Here is a 21,753-nt window from a genome sequence, read left to right as displayed (position 1 = left end):
TCGTAAAGAAATGAACGTCTTCATCCGCCATCAACGACGAGAAAGAGGTTGGCTGCAGCCCGAAACTATCGCTGTGTACTCGGGGCAGGTCGAGCGGCTGTTCCAGAGGTGGGTACCTGGATGTACGTCACCATTCAACTTTTCGTTTCAAAACAAAAATATGGTTTATGTTGACGCTAGCTTAATAGGCATTCCAAAAGTGTACATATACACCCTGAAGACAACAACGTAGAGTATTATGTATGTTTGAATTCCTCAATGCGCTGTTCGGGTTGGGTTACATCGGACAAAAAAAAGGGAGAGGTACGCAAGCTTTAGTGACGTCAATTTGTATGCAATTTTTACCGTGGCTGAGTGGAACCCCTATGGCTATTTTTTCTCCCTTCCCTAAAATTACAGGGTTCTCACATTTCCTGCGTTCAGATTTGGCATACTTGTGACATAAGAGCCGATATTGCAGGAGAATAACGAAAAACAAAAAAAAAACGAAAAAAAGGCGTGCCTGCATGCATTGAGAAGCATAGCAGACACCGTCCTACCGGGACAAGTTGTGAAATATTTTCACGTGCCCGCCTCAGAATGCGGGAATGCACCATCCAGCAACCGAGGGGAGATCAGTGAGAATATCTCAGCATAAAACACCCTGAAAGCAACGAAAAAAGTCATTAACTGTCCCAAATGCACCAACCCAACCGTTCTCGTCGCATTTTTTTATGTTTGCTCGAGAAGGGACACATGACGCATAACAGTGTTATTCCCGCTATTCTCCGAAGACATGTCGTGTGATTTAGAACACACCCAGCTCCTTTATCCTCGCAGTCGACACCAGGATTCCAAGACCAGAAATATGCTTTAGAGTAAACGACTCGGGGCATGTTGTTGCACACGTGTTAACAAACTACTGGTCCCGAAAGTAAGTCTACCATTTACGAAAATAAGCAACTGAAGAGTTATTGTCTAATTTTATAAGTAGTACCCGATTTTAAGAGATTCCTCAATGATTCTTCTGACAGCATTTCGTGTCATGTCGGCGAAGCGCCATGTATAGCCATCAATAATGCCAACGCTGATACTGCTCAGTAACGAAAGATTGCCTGCCCGAAAGAGATACATCACAATTAGGCGGTAAATGGCGTGCCACACTACACTTTAAACGGAAGGCATGAAGAAATCTAGCCATAGTTTAAATGGCGCGAAGAACTGAAAGTAATATCGGTACCACACCCGTCTTTATATCCTGATATAGGTACCCGGTACGTACCATACACACCCACCTTTATACAACCTTTATACTACTCCGAAGCCTACCAGGGCCGCAAGCAGAGTAAATGCTGGATGCCTAACTGCGCCATCTCTTTCTCCAAATAAAAGCTTGCGTACTCCACGTTAATCTGCCGAGTACATTAACTGCATAAATATTTCATCGACAGGGCACTGAGGCTACCAGTGCTACGTGATACACAAACAAAATCGTCATGTTTCAGTCACAACTTCAAAGCCAAAATCAAGATAAAGAGGACAGCAACTTGTTTTAGCTCGCAGTACATGCCTGTATTTTCAGATAATGTAAACGCAAGCCCATACGGCATACGGAAGAACGAAACGCTGCATGTCAAAATTGCCAGCTTAATTTTTAAAGACGTAGCCTAACACAGACCATTGTTCACAAAAATACAAGAAGCAATTAAAGATGCCTCTCTATTGTTTCTTTGTAGGTCACGCGTTGCCTTTTTCAAGCTATTAATTCTTGAAAACTTGAACTCCGCGTGACTCAACTCATAAATAAATGGTAATGATCCTACCAACAGGTCTTTGGAAGAAAATAAACCGAAGCTTAAAACGGTAAATATTTTTTACCATTGTCCCGCGCGATGCTCACGGGAATAGTATTGTAACATATAAATGGTTAAAAAATATAAAAAAAAGTACATGGAGAAAACTAGAATGGCAGCTCTCTATCAGCAAGTACACAACAGCACGAACTTGAAATTGAACAAATAAGGAGGAAAGCACGTTATGACATAAATATGAGGACTATGTAGCAGTGCGCTAACAAATAACGGAGAACCCAACATATGGATACGTAAACAATGGTAGTAACTAAAAGTTGTCTCCTATTATACATGGTAAGCCTACTTGGAGTGATTAAGGCCATCGGTTTAAATACAAATACAAGATTTTTGGGACAGTACCACATGTTAGCGATGGAACTATATTCGACAAACATCGACCATTAGCACTGGACTATAGCCTATTGAAGCGTATTGAAACTATAGCCTGTGAAGGACATGATAGCATGAATCTGCGCTGAAAAAAAACTCAACATTAATTATAGTTTGCATCTGCAACACAAATAATAAAGCCTGACTTTATGTACGTAGAATACAATGAACCAACGCGCCTAAACGTCACGCAGCACACATGCACGAAAGTCACAAACATTTGCTCTGAACAAGCTTTCCTTGCATTGGCTTCAGTCACTTCGACAACGGCGGCTTTCCGAACTTTCCCACGTCTTGTGTCCGGACACCTCCGGTCTGTGCTATGCTGGACTTGCTAACGACGCACACACATGACGTGGTTAGGTCTACTGTCCCGTCCGTCAACTCCGAAGCATCGACTTTGCGGTAGGCCACATTAAACGTGCTCCGCACCTCCTGACAGCGGAAGTCGCCCTTTTCGCTGCAGATGCTGCCTGGACAGTTGCACTTCACCACAGGCAGCTCCGCAGGGATTCGGCTCGGGTCCACGTCGACGGTCATTGTGAAGGGGCAGGTGGCGCGGTCGCCGATTTCGGAAGCTCGCGGAACTGGTGAGCAGGTGCCGGCTGCAGACACCTCGAACTTCACAAGTGGGCCCAGTCCGGTAGACAAGAAACAAGCCATGACGAAGACCATGTACCGCATCTTGAGACAATGCCTTCGACCCTGCCAGGGTACACTAGAGGAGGTTCAACTTCTGGTGGAAGGGGGGTGAGACCCCGAAGGACTGAAGGAACTCAAAAACTGAAATCGCTGCTGTAAGTCCAGTTCTTGTAGATGATGCACGTTGCCGCAAGAAGAGCCTCTCGCATGCTTTGACGCTCAGTGGAGCAAACTAAACATCTCTTGTGTTCTTTACGTCACCACAGATACTTGACATGTAGTATATCCCGTAATTTTCGTGAATTGGCCGTTATCACCATACATTATCACCGTTATCACCAAACTCACTCAGCACAGCCGATTCGCTTCCAAGTGCACGATAGCTGCGGATGTCGATGTGCCGCCCAGCTTTCGTCGGCGCGTTCCTTTTACCGCCGCCCCTAGCAACACGAGAAGGCTTACGAGGGAGCAACAACACGAGGGAGCTTTACGAGCGTGCAACCATGCAGGAATGGCTGACCTGACCGGCTTACGCGCGGGAAAAACAGACGTTTCTGTTTCGGTGGAAAGGGAGAGGGGAATACCGACACCGAGCGGCCCGCTGTAGGGGGCGCCGTACCCCGCCACGCGCGAAAGCTGGGTTGCGCTCTGGCCGTTGCTGGTTTTCATGGTCACATAAAGGCAAGCTGATAAGATATGCAGACGAGCCGCGATGCGTGAAAGTTCCCATTTTCGCGACGTGTAAGATGCAAATCGGACACAAAACGTAAATGTGTTCCTAGCATGCAATGGAAAAGAGGGTAGGGTAACTTGCGCAGCTAACATTTTTCATCCTTCAGGTATGAAGTAGTAGAATTGAGTGCGAGTTAGTTGAATGGCATTCGTAATGTTACACATTTTTAAAGACTACAAGGAAAAGAGCTTCAGACAACGCTTCTTATCTTTACTCAGTCCCATGGTACAGTAACTATGCGCTATTTTCCGCAAAAAGACAGAGCTTTAATCCTCAGAAAGTCAATACTAGTCGCGTGATTCACCTGTGATGCTTGATTTATAAGTAATTCTGGTGTGCCAGCGCACGACGGGGAAAGGTAATAATGCATGAAGCTGTCCTCACTGTCTCTTCAACGTGGACTACGGTGTCACTACGGAGGCGATTTCGGTTTCCCCCTCCAAAAAGATGCAGCCCCAAGATCGAACACGCGAACGCTTTCAGAAGTATAAAGCCATAGCCTTGAGCCATTAAGGTAAGTCGTCCATTACCTAGAGGTATTGTGACCAGAAAGGAGCTGAATTTTCTTCCCCAGCAGCGAATAACAGACTGCCAGGGTCTGCGTCAACCGATCTCCCAACCAGAACACTCTTTTAGCCCACACTCCCCTCGATCTCTCTCTCTCGCGCGTGGAGTGTGGATGAACTCGTCGAAGCGCACAATTTAATCCTCACCGTCCTAATGACGGGCGCCGCCGCGGTGGCTCAGCAGTTACGGTGCTCGGCTGCTGACCTAAAAGACGCGGGTTCGATCCCGGCCGCGGCGGCTAGAATTTCTTTGGAGGAGAAATTCTAGAGGCCCGTGTACTGTGCGATGTCAGTGCACGTTAAAGAACCCCAGGTGGTCGAAATTTCCGGAGCCCTTCACTACGGCGTCTCTCATAGCCTTAGTCGCTTTGGGACGTTAAACCCCAGAAACCAACCAACCAACCTAATGACGTGCGTCATCGGTAAATTATGAAAGTCGCCCCAGTTCAGCCGAATACTCGAGACTTGCCTCCACTGTACGGATGCACTCAGTATGCAATGAATTCGAAAAACAATTTCCTTCGTGCACAGAGAGCAATGAACAGATAAATTTTGCACCAGCGGATAATGGAAAATCGTAACTCGTGATTTCCTGTTAAAGCTATCGACCCAGACGAAATCACAGGCCAGCGATCATGGCAGCATTCCGTTAAAAGATATTCCGCGGGGTTATAATAGCATGACCTAAACTTCCACAGGTAGGTAATATGAACGCACAAGAGGAGCTCTCGCTGCATGTTCCGAAAGCAAAAAGAAAATCCATACCTTACTCAAGTAGCCCAGGTAATCAGCCAAATATTGCAAATGGATGGTTTCACTCTGGGCCTTTGTAGAACCGGCCTTCGCCAATACATTTCCAATACTGGGGTGATTACCTGCGCTGTTTGCGTGCTCACCGGTCATTTAACTTCATGCCTCGAAGCCACGGACGATGCATGCTACTGAAATAGTCTCCCTGCACTTCACACCTCTGGCGCTTAGAACACACCATAGGCATTGCTGGAGTGCATCTTAGAAGATCTCCAATAAAACATGGTGCTGGGCTAGTTGGTAATTCATACTTGGTAGGAAGACAGCGCAAAAAACGACAACCACAGGGGAGCGTTCTTTTGTGTCTTGTCCTCCCCTGTGGTTGTCGTTTTTTGCGCTGTCTTCCTACCGAGTAGAAGATCTCGTTTGTTACGCTGGCTGGTGTGTATATTTGTTGCATTTTCGCTTGACCCCAAAAAACTGGAGAATTTTGGGACAAACTAAACCACACTAGGCAAAGAGGACGATGAAAATGCGCTCATCCTATGGTCTCGCTTAAAGACAGTTTACATTAAGCATTCGAATATCACACCGGAGTGCATGCTTCTTCCACGTCATCGACGATTCAGTCGCCCTGATCACAAGTCCAATGGGAGGCACGACAATAGTGCACAGAAAAGCGCTTCCGTGTCTCCCTATATTCTCAGACCTTTGCCGCCCTAATTTCCGCTCCAAAAACTGCGACGCTGCAACTAACACCCTTAGTTGTCCCCTAGCACTTTTTCCGTGTTCTCGCAAGCGCTGTTACACGAGTAAGCGCCCGCTTTTCTTGTCCACAAGGACGGGTAGATCATCATCAGTATGAAAATTGGGCATGCTAATTTTTTATGAGGGAATAATTAGCGCAGTAATTGCCTCACTTTCACATGGACACGTCCGTCATACACGCCGTTGCGGAAGGGATGAAGGTTGGTGTGAAAGAAATAAAAAGAGACAAACAGGTCGAAGGCTCCGGGTTAACTGTCCCCACCTGGGGCGATTTAACTTGCGCCGACATCTCTCAGCGCTGGAAGTTTTTCGCATTTCATCTCCATTGAAACGCGGCCGCAGCGGCCTGGATTCAATAATCCATTCCTCTAGCTCCGCAGCCGCATGCTTTAAACACTGGTTCGCTGCGGGTGATGTCGTCAGTATAATGTCATCGCAGCGCCGATCACGTCCACTCCAAGACAAAAGCCTCAACGACTGATCGCAAATTCGCGATCTCTAGCGCGAACAGCAGCCAAGCTATCCGCGGTAATCTCCTATTCCTATTGCATCTCCTCATACTTCAGGCCACAGCTAAGTTGAAGAAATGTTTTAGATTAAAATTTGTGCTCGAGCTAGTTGATTCGTACTTGAGTCATTGCTCGGAATTTTATGGTAGGGCAGGAAGTGAGAGTAGATCTGGTCATGAAAGGGAAATAACTAGAAGAATAAAAATGGGCTGAACACAATTTACGAGTTCTCTAAGATCATGAATTGCAGTTTACCGATACCTTTCAATAGAAGAGTATATAAGGTTTTATCTTACCAATACTAAGCTATGGAGCAGGAATGTGGAAGCTAATGGAAATTATTCAACTTAAGTTGAGGGCAACGCAGCGAGCTATGGAAAAGAAAATGATAGGAGTACTGTTAAGAGACCGGAAGTGGGCCGAATGAATCAGGGAACAAATTCTGGTTTATAATTCCATGAACTAAAGAAGAGAGAAATGGGCTTGGGCAGGGCATGCAATGCGAAGGCAAGATAACCGATGGTCGCTAAGGATAACGGACTGGATTCCATGAGAAGGCAAGCACAGTAGGGGCCGGGAGGATGTTATGTGGGCGGATGAGATTACGAAGCTTGCAGGGGTAAGGCGGCTGCAGCTGACACAGGGCCGGCCGTGTTAACTGTGAAACAGGGAAGAGGCCTTTAAATTTGCTGTGAATTGGGTGTATAGCCAGGCTGATGATGATGGTGAAGAAGAATTAAAAGCTCGCCTGACGACATCTGAAAAACTCTCTGCGCACCCAAATTCTTGGCCGCTCCCCTATGTGGGCACGTGCCATTGTGTGAGGATAACCACAACAACAGCGCGGCTTTGCACGTGCAGGTGATAAGGCAAACATCAAAACTGCAGTATGTCTACGCCGACCACTCGCTAACTGCAATGCAAATGTTTTGGGCCGCCTGTACAAGATATTCTTATTTATGAAGATGTTTTACGTTTATTATGTGCGGAACCTCGTACACGAGCACCAGTGTTTCTGCACGATTTTTATTGCGAAAGCAATACTGCTCACACTTTGAGCCCTTCAGCGTAGCGCGGCGGTGGACACGTTTGTAGCGTGACCTTAGACGTGACGTCATACTAGCTGCGAAAAACCAGGGCCCTGCTCGGATGGTCAGTGTAGAGCGGCGGTAGCCACGGCGGGCGGTGAGCCTCACGCTTCCCCCACTAGAGGCGCTGCGGTAGGAGTGACGTCACACCATCTGTGGAAGAAAAGGGCCCCGGCTCGGCTCGTCAGCGTAGAGCGGCGGTAGACACAGCGGGTGGTGAGCCTCTCGCTTCTCCCACTAGAGGCGCTGCGGTAGGAGTGACGTCATACCAGTTGTATAAACAGAGCTCCAGCTCGTGCCGTCGGTGCAGAGCGGCGATAGACACGGCGGATGCGGGCTGAAGAAACGGATAAAGCTGCTTTCGCAATTTCCGGTCTTAACCAAGCTGAGCCCCTGGCAATTTTTTTCAGACCTTTATTAAATTTATATTAAAGCTCGCCCTCAGTGTCATCAAAACGCGAGCACCAGCCAGGTGTTCGGCAGAAAGGTAGAAAAGCGGAACCAGTTCCGTCAAGCTTCAGTGTCGCAATGCCATCGCCAGGGAGAAGAAGAAAACGAAGACAGCCGCATTTGATTGTCGCTGTAGGGCACACCATGGAGCGGAGAAGCAGTGCTGCTTCTAAGACCACACGGCTGGACACTACCGTTGTACCACTCCAAGCGGTCAAGTGCGCATCGGAGAAACCGACTCAATGGTACGTCAGGATCTCTGCCTGCCTACTGGGTTGCTAGGATTGTAATCTAGGTAATCGGTAACAGGTAATCGGCCCAACATTGCAGATGGAAGGTTTCACTATAGTCTTTTGTACGGTCGACCTTTGCCAATACATTACCAATATTGGGCAGATTACCCGTGCTGCTTGGTATGTGGCTGGGTTCTGTGCAGGGGCCCCACAACCTTCCTTTAAACCCTTGGAGCGAGAGACATTTGGAACACGAACTACGTGTTGTGGGAACTTGGCATGCGTTTAGTGTTCCTGGGTCAGTGTCTTGCGTTCATGTCAAGATAGGCGACGAGGTGGCCTGCCCCATGTCGCGGTTTCCATGGAAAGCGGACGTTACAGTTAGTTCAGACAGCACACCACGAATCTCGCCGTGCTCTGTTCCCCCATTCGGCCTCACTCCCCATCTTGTCCCTCTTTCGCGCCTTCTCGCGTATTTCCTTCAACCGACATCGACACCTGCTGGTGAACCATCGACTGCATCAGCAGCAGTGGCGAAGCGCAGAGAAATTGTTCGTGTTGAAGATGTGTTTGGGCACCTGACATGTTGTAAACATGTCAACAGTGTCAGCGGGTGATATGTGGTGCTTGCACTTAACAGCTTACAGAAAGGAAGTTGGCTAACATATAACGTAATTGACGCTCTTTGACGTTTCCTTTAAGTTTCAGGCGAAGCATTATTTGCCTGTCCTGCACCCACACTGACAACAACAGGGCGCAAGCGAAGGAGGTAATACTTCGACGACATAGGAGGGCAGTTCGTAGGAAGGCATCACATGTGCTAAGCTGCAAATTAGAGATGGGAGGTTGTGCTGGGGGGAGGGGGGGGGGGGGTGAAGAGGGGAAGGGGAGGACACAACGTGCACTTAAACTTTTACGGTATACAAGCGCCCATGCATATCTCGCGTGCACGAAATGTACCGCGTATAGACACGCATCAGTTTACACCTAGTGTTGTAAATAACTGAAGCATCAAGTATTGGACCGAGCTAACACTACTGCACGTCTGTTTCCACGGTCTCGTTGAAGGGCGCTGTGTGTGAGGGAAGCTCGCATAGTTGGTAGAACCGGGAATAGAAACACATACATATGCAATCAGTGTCATACACGCCACAGATTTACCCGCATGAATTTATGTTTTGGTTTATAGGTTTATTGGGGTATAACGTCCCAAAGCGGTTCAGGCTAAGAGGGATGCCGTCGTGAAGTGCTCCGGAAATTTCGACCACCTGGGGTTCTTTAACGTGCACTGACATCGCACAGTACACGGGCCTCTAGCATTTTGCCTCCATCCAAATTCAGCCGCCGCGGCAGGAAGCAAACCCGCGTCTACGAATTTGTCTTTTAACTCATTCTTACGTTTGTTTTGAAAGTTTTAGCACAAGTACAACCACAAAATCTAAACAAAATGTTAGGCTCAAAGCTTACAGATCAAATACAGCGTATAAAATGCGTTTTGTTCGCATCGGATGGTAAAAAGTATTTTTAAAAAATTCCTCCATCATGTCCAGCACACCGGTTTATCTACGGGCTTCTTGTTTTCAGAATGCAAAATATTAAATACGTTCATCGTCAACAATCGGTTGCACCGATGAGTGCCAGGACACTTTGGTGCAAGAGAAGTACGTTTATTTTTATTTGTTTGTTTATTTATTTTTACATTTAGTAGGCGTAGCCGAGCTATTCGCTCGTCTTCCAAGGTTCAACAGGGTTAAACCGCCACCAATTTTTATCGTCCCTAGTCCAGACTCAGAACATAAAGTGGACGTAGATTGGGCCCCTGATTGGTGGAGCGTGGTCTGAGCGGCTCAGCAGGACAGGTTATGCCGGCAGGAGGATGGCTAGCGGCGGCGCCACCACCAAACTAGACGTGTCTCTGATCGGCCGTTTGCTTCCTGTCCTTCTTCTTTCGTTCCAAACTGTGTCACGGTCCAATAAAATAGAAAAACTGAATGCATCGTAAGAAAAAATTGGCTGAAACCGCCTACTTATACAGCTGCGACACCTCTCCCCCTCTACACTACCCTCACCCCCGCTCGACTCGGCGCATGCGCACACCTGTTGCAGCTCGGTTTCACCGGTGCGCCGCCGGCAGCAGCAGCTGTTCCGCACCACGTGACTAACCGGCTTAAGCGTATGGAGCTCAAGGGTTGCCACGCTGAAGCCTCGAAGAGCTGCGTAGTGTAGCTCTCGCTACAAAGTATGTCCCCAATAGGCTCAATGAGAACTGGGTGTGTAGGCCATTGTATCACGACAACTCCTCCGCCAATATTTAATCTTTCTCACACACTGACGCGGAATTGGCGAAGGCTGCCCCACTCAACTTTCCACTGGTGCAGATATCGCGGTTCTCTTTCTCTCAGTGTGTGCCGATAACTGCCAACAATGCAGTTTTCTCCGAATCAGTGTCTGAAATCAAGACATCCTGACCTCTCTGCAGGGAGATCTTCGCAGAGGTGATGCTTGCGGTGATCTTTGCGAGCACCATGGGTGTGGTCTTCGCGGTACTCTACGTTCCGAGAACGAGAGGCTCATCGATGGAGCCCCCAGAACAACGCGAGAGTCGTCCGAGAAGCTTCTACGACGCCGACGGTTCGACAGCGTACAAATACGAGATCGTTCCAAATATCATTCATATCGTCAGGTAAGCACGCCATGTTATACTTTGTGGGCATCTGGAACATTCACCCAGTATCTCGCAATGCGCAAGGAATTTTTCTTTGATGCCAAGGGCAGTGAAATGATCGGTCGAAAGTGTCTGGCCGGGCACAGTAAAAGACATAGCATGCACTTGAAGGGGCCGTTACATGATAGTTCGGCATATTGCAGTTTTGTATTCCTATTTAATAATAGAAGAGCTTGTGATCGTAGTTCCGCCTTTTCAGTGCCTTGGAAGCGCTGTGCGATTAAAAAAAAACTAAAGAATGTGTGACCACGGAGCTATTCCTCCCGACAGCGACCACCATATTGCAATGCCTGTGGAACATACACTCCACAGCGTTGCCTGTATAGCGTGTCATCATGGTCCGGCCGCAGAAGACGAAGACAATTCCAGTACGCCTACCAAGCACGCGCAGACTGGATTAGGTGGTTGCTTAACTGCAAGGCCGGCGGGACGCTGTTCCGTTCCCGCCTGGCTGAGCGCGTCCAGCCGAATATATTTGTGGAGACACAAATTGCAGGGCTCCTGCCCTGCAATGAGAAGCTGCTGCTAGAAATTGCAAAAATAAGTAGTCGCCAGAGGTTTCTGTCTTAATACCATAGACAATGGACATGGCAGTAGCCTTTGGGACCTTGAAATACTCGTTACCGCGACAAGATGGCATGACAATAACAAGATGGCTCCTGAGCTCACGGTGGCCAATTCCTTGATGTGTTTTATATTGACCCTCTAAGCTTGCAGTGGAAATTCGTAAACAAACGCATTTTGGTGACTGGATTCACTTGGCCTCGAAAAGAGACTTGGCACTTAAAAGTGGAAAGTTGCGTACACAATTTCTAATAATTGCTCCTAGTGGAAGGTAAGCTACAAACCTTTATGAGGAACAAAACTAAGCGGTCTTAACCTGCAGCACCCAAGGCATTTATTTTAGTGTTGCAATGTTCTTGTTTTCGTTCTGAACAATAGAAACCTTCCTTCAAGAATTACGCCGGGAGCCGAAAGTATCAATCGCTTGCACCAATGTTTGTTAATCATGTTGGCCTATGCTTGGCTCATTAATGTGGAAGCCGGCACTTTCTAAACAGCATAGGATATATTAGCACGCAAGTCTAAGTTTCCCGATCCCTAAAAATTAATGGAAATTTAGTTGTTTCTTCCATCACCGAATCAGAATCCGACGCCGGGTTGCGTCTGGCCGGGTCGTTTTTTTTCCTAGACCGCGGCGGGAGCCATTGAGTCTCTTGAATTTACTTACTGGGCGCTGGCAGCGAAAAGCCTTTATTGGCAATACCTCTGGTACGGGACTGTATATATAAAAAATGAGGTCCCACGATCAATGCCAGTTTAGTAAAGAGCACTTGGTCCACCGCGAGAATGCCGGGAAGGTGTATTTTAGAATTTGGCTTAATTGGCTGGCGATCAGCCGAAAAACTAAACTCTACATCGGAACTGCTATCAGCGCCACTGTCCTCTCCTCAGTGGGTGAACTAAATTTATATGGTAGATCATATTTCAGTCTTCAAATAAATTTAATTAAACTTGATGGTCGGTATTAGGCTGGTACTGAAACATTCACATCAATTCTTAGAATTCTTAATCAAGAAGTGTCATATTGTCATAATGTAATCAAGTTTCCGTCCCAAAACTAAAGATGCTAAGCACTAAATTCCCACTACTCGGCATTGCCGCGCCTCTGCATGCTAGTTCAACTATATCACCACCTTGTTTTCCTCTGGGTAAATTTGAGAAACTCTGGTGCAAGCCATCTTGTCTGGAAACTTTCAGTGTCATCATCACAAACTTCATCATTTGTTCAGCAAAGTACGTTGCTAGGGTAGTTGGCTAATCGCAATGATTCGAGAAGATAAGCGCTGGCGAAAGACAAAGGAAGGCAAGGGGTACATATACAGGGTGTCCCAGCTAACTTGGGCCGATGTTTATCAAAAAACTAAGCGTTCTTCAGAATTGAAATCGCGTGGATGTTGTTAGGGTTTATCTAAAGTTACAGTACCATTTTTTTCGCTCCTACTATTTGATTAGTTAGTCAAGCTAAATAAATTTACTTTTTAAATATAGCTTGAAACGTTCAGGCGTCAATAAGAAAGTTGGGGAGCTCCACAAACATTGTCCAAACCAGGCACTTCCTACGAGGTAGGTTTAGTGTGGCAGTTTGTACTCGGGAAAAACGAAAGCCCGCGGAGTTTAAATAATGCCACGTGACAGCGCGCTCCGTGCGCCTGAATTCGCCGCGATTACAGCGCTCTCATCCGTTCTTTGTAAAAAGCATCACTCGCTAAAGAGCGCAATTATCGCCGCAGAAACGGGATCCGCGCTTTCAATTGCCGCTCGTGCCCACTGGAGCATATCTTGGAACCAAGCTCAACGCGAAGCTCTGTCTTGGGCAGCCCGAAAGGCGCGAAGCGAGTGATGCTTTTTACAAAGAACGAATGAGAACGCTGTAATCGCGGCGAATTCAGGCGCACGGAGCGCGCTGTCAAGTGGCATTTTTTAAACTCCGCGGGCTTTCGTTTTTCCCGAGTACAAACTGCCAGACTAAATCTACCTCGTTGGAAGTGCCTGGTTTGGACAATGTTTGTGGAGCTCCACAACTTTCTTGTCGACGCCTGAACGCTTCAAGCTATATTTAAAAAGTCAATTTATTTATCTCGACTAATTATTGAAATAGGAGGAGCGAAAAAAATACTACTGTAACTTTAGATAAACCCTAACAACTTCCACGCGATTTAAGTTCTGAAGAACGCTTAGTTTTTTTTTATAAATCTTGGTCCAAGTTAGCTGGGACACCCTGTATATACATCATATGCACTGATAGGCGGATATTCAATGAAAGGAGTGTCTGTGGCAATTTGGGCAGATCTAGCGAGAGGCAGATAAGTAAAGGCACGTGAAAAAATAACGGAAACTAGCCCGGGAGTCTTCCCTCTTCTATACTAGGACGAGTAGCACCGTTCTTTGGGCGTCTATCTTATCCTGTAGCCCTTAAAAACGACCAGAAACGCTGTTGTAGTTGCTGTGGCAGGGTATTTGATTTTCCGACTTCACAAAAAGTGACGCCACGGACTGTCCTGTATTTGTTTACTTTGTCCGTGCTGGCAGAATTTGCTGGCAGTTCAAATCGTAAATGTTTTGTGTTGCAAATTTCTTTTGTTTATCCCCTGCAGTTTTCGACTTGCAGAGCTTCGTATTTAAACAACAATTGCATATTACGCGCTACATTTGATTTTCTTGGTTATGTCTAATTAATAAGAAATATACGATTTCGGGGGGCTCTAAAATGCAGAAACTAGGGTCCATGCCTAATCATTACTAGTAGGTGGTTGCACGGAGTATCCTTGGCCAGCGCAGCTGCTGGGATCGTAGTAGGGCCCCTTTCCACGTTGTGTCATTCGAAATCTCGGGAAGATCTGTACAATTACTTCTCCGCATATGAAAGCTGAACAATTCCTAGAGAGTCTTGGAAAAGCAACGTGCAGGTCTGCAGAGTGCTATATATTAGCAATCTAACGGAAGTGTGTACCATCCACAAATTATATCTGAGACATCAGCCGAAACTTGCAATGCATTCCGAAGGGGATGAAGGAACCGCTTGTAAAACATGAAAGGTGTGCGTGCAATCGACGACGCATCACTAGCACAAGTCGAAAATGTTGATGCATGCATGAGCACAATTAGCGAACGGCAGCGAATTAAAACAGCAGACATGATTTTCATCCTTTCTGATTTTGTCACTGCGTCTTGTTACTCAAAGATCCGGCAGGGCAATGGAATTTTTGGTTTGGGGAGGCGCACCAACTTAGTTCTGCTTCCTAAACGCCTACTAATAAGTACAGTCGCCGTCAAAAGTAAATAGAAGGTCACTTTGTCAAAAAAAAATTAATTTCTTTAAATCTAAAGCATAATGGTCCATGTTGGTTGGTGCACAGCTCAATTCGCACAATCACAATTAGTCTGCACATTTGTATTCAAGGACGCTTGAATTGAGCGGACAACGATTAAATTTTTTCGTTAATATTGCCTTCCATTTACTTTTGACGGCACCTGTACATCAGAAAAGCATTGTCTCCTGTATAAAATGTGTTGTTCGGAATGTGTGAGCATGGCCCAACCGTGACAAGGAAACAAGCGGGAGATACAAAACGCAACCATTAATATTCGACTTCACAACTGAAGAGTAATTACGCTGTTAAACTTGTTTGGATGCAGGTACAATCAGACCGAACTGACTTTCATGGACGTCGTGTTCCTTCGCTCCATGCACCTGAACCACAGGCCTCGCACCATCATGGTGCACTGTAGCCCCTGCGGCTTCACGGGGCCCTTCGTCAACTGGACAGAAGGCATCAACTTCACCTTCATGCCCCACGAGTTCCCGCGCGAAGTCTTTGGGAGGGAGATTGAAGTAAATACGAAAGTTCGGGTCTCGAATCAGGCCTGTTTGCGAACTCAGGCTATTCACATTTCTATTCCTCTTAGCCCCTTTCCAATCGGGTTGGATACTTTGACTTTCTTTTACTTGATGCCCTCCGGTTGCTGAAGGGGAGAGCAGTTGCCGTTACCGCAGGTTGGGGTGGCACAGCTGGAGTTAATGGGCAACTGTGAGAAGCCAAGCTGTTAATTATGGCTGTAGAATGATTTCCCCGAGCATAAGCACAGGCATCATCTGCCACGCGCCATAAGCTGCGCGGGCCAGAAACCCCATTCAAGAAACCTTTTTCCATAAACACCGCCTGAGAACAATTATTCTATTCAATAAATACTTGAAATGTACCTTTTAGTCTAATTAGGGAGAGCTGAAAAATAGCACAGAAATGATAATATCAATATCCACTGCAAGTTAAGCAGTAGGTGGTGGCTAATAATTGTAGACTGCGCTAAAATAAGCACAACATAGCGAATTAAAAAATAGCAGATTAATTACCAAAAAGATGTCATCAAATCCCTTGCCAAAGCAACAAGCACTCATCACTCAATAACTTTTGACCAACCCTCTGTACCCGTTCTCTATGCGGCCTCTTACTGCGGTATTGTGTAGAGTGTGAACATTTCGTACAGCTGGCTGCCGAAGAGGGAGCGATTTCTTACTGCGGCGCCGGCACTGTCGTCATATGTCTTAGCTTAAAACTATCCCTCATTTCCAAGGCCAAAAGAAATCTTATTTTGATGGGATGTTGGACATCTGCTTTCGAAAATATCCCTTGACTTGTAATAATGACAATTACTTTATTTGCGTCGCTTTTCCATGATACTATACTGCAATAATCCTGTACTATAATCAAGGAACGTGTGGTCTAAGCGGAAGATACAGTATAACCGTTTTCATAAGCTGCTAGTGAACGGGGCTACGGAATCCAATCATACTTTCGCCCACGAGCTGGGTGTAAAAAAAAATTTCGAGGGTGCCCTTTGGTGATCTAAAGTGCGATGAGGCGAAAGGCTTTCCCGCAACGCTCTCCAGCGTCCTTACGCTAGGCAAGGAGAACTGCATATGCGTTGGCAGGTAGTGGGCGTAGCATAGTGGTTAGCAGGCTGAGATGGGTGGCGCCATCTGTTGTAAGCGCCAGAAATCACAAGCGTTTTAGGTAACGGACGGACGGACATACGGACGGACAGAGTCATGTCAGCGAGGATGAGCCATTAAAGGCTTTCGCTTTAATATTTTGAACTTTTCCGTTTGGTGGTTCTCCCACAATTCAGGTACCCCACCATTCAACTGACGTTGCCCGCCTTCGTATCCTGATGCGGTACGGGGGCATCTACATGGACAGAGACGTGTTCGTGGTCAGGTCTCTGCGGCGCTTCTTGCGCTACGAGGCAACGCTCTCCTGTCCCGAAGGTGAATCGATCGGCAACATGCTAATGATCTTCCACAAGGACTCACGCTTCCTTAAGCTGTACCACGAAACATACCGCGAGTGAGTACCCCCCGCATGGGGCTGCATGCCATGTGTTTCGTGGACACCGTCTTCACAATTCTTTCAAGATTCCACTAAGGAAACAAGGGACAGCTGAATCTAAATTTTTTAGTAAAAAATCGATTGTGTGGCTCCTTTATGCTATGTTGATGATCGTCTGGCCTCAAACGCCGCTTTTATTTCTCCGAAAACTGGATTTCGAAAGCAAGCGTTATTTTCACGCCCTCTTGAGTGATAGTTGCGACGTAAGCGATGAAAAGGACTTCGTGATCACCGGTATGAAGTGAATGGAAATGTGGCTTAGCCTCGGAGATGCGCCTCTAAAAACAAAAACATCGAGGTTATCGCACTCCGTTTGAGATGCTCCGGACATTTATATCTCATAAGCGCTCTGCTTTCAGTGAAAGTGGCCCGTTTTGTAACAAGAATGGGGAAATCAATCGACATGGTTCCAGACCAGTTTTTTCTCATGATCTTCTTAACAGTGCGCGGAACCTCCTTGCCCCTTTCTGGTCTCTAAGCTTGGCCAGTTATGGCATTCAACAGGGACACTGTGGCTTCTTTATCTCGTTACCATGACGTGATATTAAGGCCTCTATTGTCTTATATTCTTCAGTTTTTTATACCGTGGTTGCAGAACTTGGGACCGCATAGGTGAAGACGAAGGCCGCGGCATCAATGACTGTGAAGGCGCTCACAGGGGCGGTAATTTAAAATAAATTTAAGGAAAGAATTCGTTTTGGCAAAGAGCTAAATGGAATAATCCGCAAAATATTCCTCACGTACTCGTTTAAGGTGAAAATTAATGCGCGACAGCATCCAGTACTGTTGACTGCCTCATGGAAGTTCGTTTACTATAGGAAAGACCCCAAATTCTGTCGCTAACGCTCGTTCATTGTCAGCTATAAGGCCCTAAGTTTATGTGGTTGCCAGTGGCTGGCTTTAAGTGGCACTTGACCCACATACGCGGGTTCGGCCCATAGCAAGCTTAATGGGCAGCAAGCGTTCACCGCGCGGCTGTGCTCTCGCTCCGAAGGAAGGAAGGCGCAGTTATTCGAGAACACAAGAGTTTATTACACATAAGCTGCATTACAGAACACTGTACTAATCGCCAGACCGCTGTACAACACGCTACGGAAGCGGGCCCATGGAGCCGCGCGCGCGGAGCATAGACTACACATGCATTCGCGGCTGCGCTAACCTGGACCTGCACAGACAACTAAGGGGTTACATCGCGCGCTACACAGCACGAGGGAGGACGGGGAATACGTGAAGCACATCTTGTCAACACAGGTCGAACGTCTATTGCCCATGGCGCGTCGCCAGCAAAAATTGGCTGTGGTGACGGAGAACCAGCCATATCAGCCTTCCCGATTAAGGAGCGTCAGCAACCCATAGGCAGGAAACCTGACTCCGTTACGGTCCGGGCTCGAGCTAACACACCAAATGCTCGCGTTAAAGCACCCACGTTCTTGGTCTCCCTGCAAAGGCCGGGGCACCAGGTGGCAAACACTATGAACAGTCTTGGTCAAAAGTCCTAAGGCCACAGCGTTCACCTAGAGCGGATTGTTCCTAGAGTAGCGGATCATTCAAAACACAAGTAAAGCAGGAAGCTTCTCTATATCCAGAAGAAACCTTCTGCAAGCATTTCAAGGTCATTAGATCTTTACTAGTGCCGTAAGGGTTCTATTATGGGGCTGAAGCGAAAAGCCTTTGGCCTTAAGACTTTTCACCAAAACTGTGCCATTTTGCTGCCCGAGTCGATGGCGGTCTCCGGGCTCTTTTTCCGATCGCGACATCTCGCCGAAGAAATTTTTCAAAAGTCATTCGGAGTGGTTTCGAGGTCAAAGCGGGAAGAACGAAAAAGAGGGTGATTGGCAGCTGTTCTGGGTAGAGCTTCCCTAGAAACGGAGGACATCTAGCGCCGCCGCCCGCATTCTGTGCGCGGACATTACACGGAGAGTCTCTATCTATCTAGCAGGGTCTTTGTTTCTCCTAAGGAGGGTCTCTGTCTCGACGCACCTCAAAAGCCTAGCGACGATGTTGAGGAATTTCGAGCCATGGACGGCGATGGACACCGGCTTTTGTCCTAATGGAAATATAATTATTTCCCTTTATTGATCCGTCATTTGCTGCACAGCCAAAAGCTGCTTGTTTCGTGAAGGCCGTGCCGGCTCCATTGCTGTCCATTTGAAATAACACAGCGCTGTATGCTTTAAGATGAAACCCTGCTCTGCGTATTGTGGCCTAACCACCTTCTCGCATAATTTACGCGAAAATTGACGGATCCGTTTTATTATGCACTGGTGTCTTTAGACACCACCGCAACATGTACTTTTCGAGTTCCATCTGAGGTATAAAACTAGTTCTCCATTTTAACTGGGCAGAGGCGGAATAATTTATGTATTTTGCATAAAATTCAGTTAATGTCGGATCGCACTACCGCTCTTCACTCCCACCTACGTCGAGTGCCCGAAAGCCATCTTTGCATAAATTACAGTAGTGCACACGGCGCGCACATCTCGACGAAGTGTGTGTGCCTCGTGCAGGTTCAACGACTCCCTGTGGTACTACAACGCTGGCAGACTGCCAACCCTTCAGCTGGTACACAAGCACCCTCACCTCCTAAACCGCATGTACTACGGCCTGGAAATCAACCTGGATATGATCCCGATGTTGTACGACCCGCACGCGTACCCTTACTGGCGCGACGCTTACGCCATGCACACATACATGTCCTTTCGGGGGCAGTCGGAGCATGACCCTCTGCGCGACAGAGACTTAGACGCAGCTACCATCCGGGACCTCGACAACGCAATGGGACAGATGGCCCGTTCGATGCTGTTCGGTACCTCGGACTTCGTAGGCCCGGACGTGCCTGTGGTCAGCGTGAACGAGCTGGCTGCCAGAAAAGACAAAGGCGAAGACCTGACGAACATGCGCCCTGGAAATGCCAAGCCCTTTTACCGATAACGCAGGGCTTTAATAGGGTAACTTTTCAGCTCCCGCCTTCTCTGGAATTCCTACAAATGTGGATTTCAGAAACCTACACATGCCCGGAGTGTCATCGGTTGGAGCGCCTTGGGCAGTTCAGTTGTATTCCACTGTCCCGAACTTGCATGTGCCCCTTTTGAATAAAGAATAACTAGAAAAACAATTTACTTATGCGCACAAGTAGGGAAGTATCCGCAGATGTCTTCTTGCAGTTCTGTGCAAATCTGTTTCAGGGATGATTTTAAGTAATTCTCAAAAAATGGGTTTTTTTCAGGTAAAAATATGCTTTTTTAGCATTATGTGATCAGTGCTGGCCGACAGGAGAAAACCGGTTAATCATCTTAGTAAGCTGGTTGACGAATTTCTATATCACTTTAGAGTTGGGCATGCCGCTGCAACTATAGGTTTGTAGCCGGTCAGTAGTAAAAGCGATATTGGTTTTTAGAATTTCGAAAAGGCGATTACCACTGGCGCTTTGGCTGGACAAAATTCAGCTTCTTTGACAAGTTACGTGCGCTGGAAAGGTTGCTTTGTCCGCGTGCTTTTCGAAAGCGCATGAATTTCGGCACGATGCAGCCAAAATTTGTTGAACTAGAGCGCCGAGGATAATCGCGTTTTCGAAATTCTAAAAACAGATATGACTATTACGAACCACTGGCTACAAATCTAGTTGGAACCAGTTGCCTAGCTGTGATATTTTAACTCAGAAATTCCATATCCAAAGACAATTTACCGGCTTTCCGGCGTCCGCCGACACTGGTAATACTATGCCGCAAAAGCTATATTTTTGCCCAAAAAAGCCTATTTTTTAAAATTTGTCTTCCCTGAAACACCTGGTAATTAAGCCTCTTCACCTACACGGAAAATGACGCTATATTTCGTGTTTGGAATCCAACAAACATTTTTGTCCTAAGTTACAAACATCCCTTCCTTGTGGTGGTCTCGAAGTGTTGCTGTGATTGGCTTCTTCTCCGATTACCAAGAATAAAGGCACATCTCCATGGAGCCATCCGAGGCGCACGAGCGCAGCTCCTACGCGTCGAGCGTCGGAAAACATACGCAACTCGATCGCCTGGCGCCTCCTGTCGCTGGTACGCGCGCTCAGCTCGCGAAAAACCGCATACCGGAAGCCGAGAGAACTGCGTTCTCTGATTGGTGTACATCGACCGCAAACCAGCGAGCCACTTCCGCCGCCGGCGCAAGCGCGGCGCAGATATCTGATACGGGCAGATATTTGCCAAGCGCCAGCGCCAGCTCGCGTCTGCGCCTCGAGCATGCGCATGTGCATGCCGGCTCCGGCGTACGCTAGTACGCGTAGGCGCTGCACTCATGCGCATGCTGATGGGCCCATGAAGTGGCGTCGTAAGACTAATTTGGTTGGCGGCCAAAGTCGGACACAGCAAATTGGATTCGACTCGCCCAACGCATCAGAAGCAGTTGGTACCGGGAGGTCTAAGTGGACGTCCGCGGCTAGTTGTCCGCTTGTCCGCTACATGGTTGAGATAAACTGCATCTTGGCCTTGTCCGTAGGCCCTACGACTTCCACCAGAGGAAAGGCGGCAGCGGAATCCGCTGTTTGGTGTGGGCTGTCAAGTTCACCATAGAGCGGACGGGATTGCACTAAACCGAGCAACGGCGCCGGCGTGACTACGATGGTACAGATCGAATCAGATCATCTTGCGTGGTGCCGGAGAACATTATAGCACCATGGAGCGATGCATGAACAATACACTAAAATGCCATCATCGCTGCCGGAAGACCTGTGAGGGTATGATGGCGACACCTTTTGCAAGCGGGCTTCGGAAACAACGATGTGAACAATGCGAATGGCGATTATCAGTGAACCAAATTCTCCAGATGGGTACCTAGCGAAATTATGAACTTTTAAAAGGTTGGTTTGGTTTGACGTATGGGGGTTTAACGTCCCAACGCGACTCAGGCTATGAGGGACGCCGTAGTGAAGGGCTCCCGAAATTTCGGCCACCTGGGGTTCTTTAACGTGCACTGACATCGCGCAGTACACGGGCCTGTTCAATTTTGCATCCACCGCAATTCGACCGCAGCAGCCGGGATCGAATCCGCGTCTTACGGGTCAGCACCCGAGTGCCATAACCACTGAGCCAGGGCCGCGGCAACCTTAAAAAGGAGCCGGGAGGCTCATTTA

General features: G+C 47.4%; 2 protein-coding genes across 2 annotated transcripts; one reads left to right on the top strand and one right to left on the bottom strand.

The window, feature by feature from the left end:
* Positions 1 to 2,329: 2,329 nt before the first annotated feature.
* Positions 2,330 to 3,410, bottom strand: LOC149335994 (uncharacterized). Its single transcript, XM_089552505.1, has one exon. The coding sequence runs from the start codon at positions 2,904 to 2,906 to the stop codon at positions 2,478 to 2,480; it is 429 nt and encodes a 142-aa protein (XP_089408631.1). The 5' UTR covers positions 2,907 to 3,410; the 3' UTR covers positions 2,330 to 2,477.
* A 4,462-nt stretch (positions 3,411 to 7,872) lies between these two features.
* LOC149335993 (uncharacterized) lies at positions 7,873 to 19,592 on the top strand. The gene is made up of 5 exons (XM_089554056.1): positions 7,873 to 7,973; positions 10,441 to 10,644; positions 14,887 to 15,082; positions 16,378 to 16,595; positions 19,145 to 19,592. The coding sequence occupies exons 1-5, from the start codon at positions 7,873 to 7,875 to the stop codon at positions 19,566 to 19,568; spliced, it is 1,143 nt and encodes a 380-aa protein (XP_089410182.1). The 3' UTR covers positions 19,569 to 19,592.
* The last annotated feature ends 2,161 nt before the right edge of the window (positions 19,593 to 21,753 follow it).

This window comes from Amblyomma mixtum, chromosome 7 (assembly GCF_055824585.1).
Source record: "Amblyomma mixtum isolate Tamu chromosome 7, ASM5582458v1, whole genome shotgun sequence".
Taxonomy (NCBI): Eukaryota; Metazoa; Arthropoda; class Arachnida; order Ixodida; family Ixodidae; genus Amblyomma; species Amblyomma mixtum.
The sequence above is the reverse complement of the archived record's forward strand: the minus strand, read 5'-3'. Positions and strand labels throughout refer to the sequence as shown.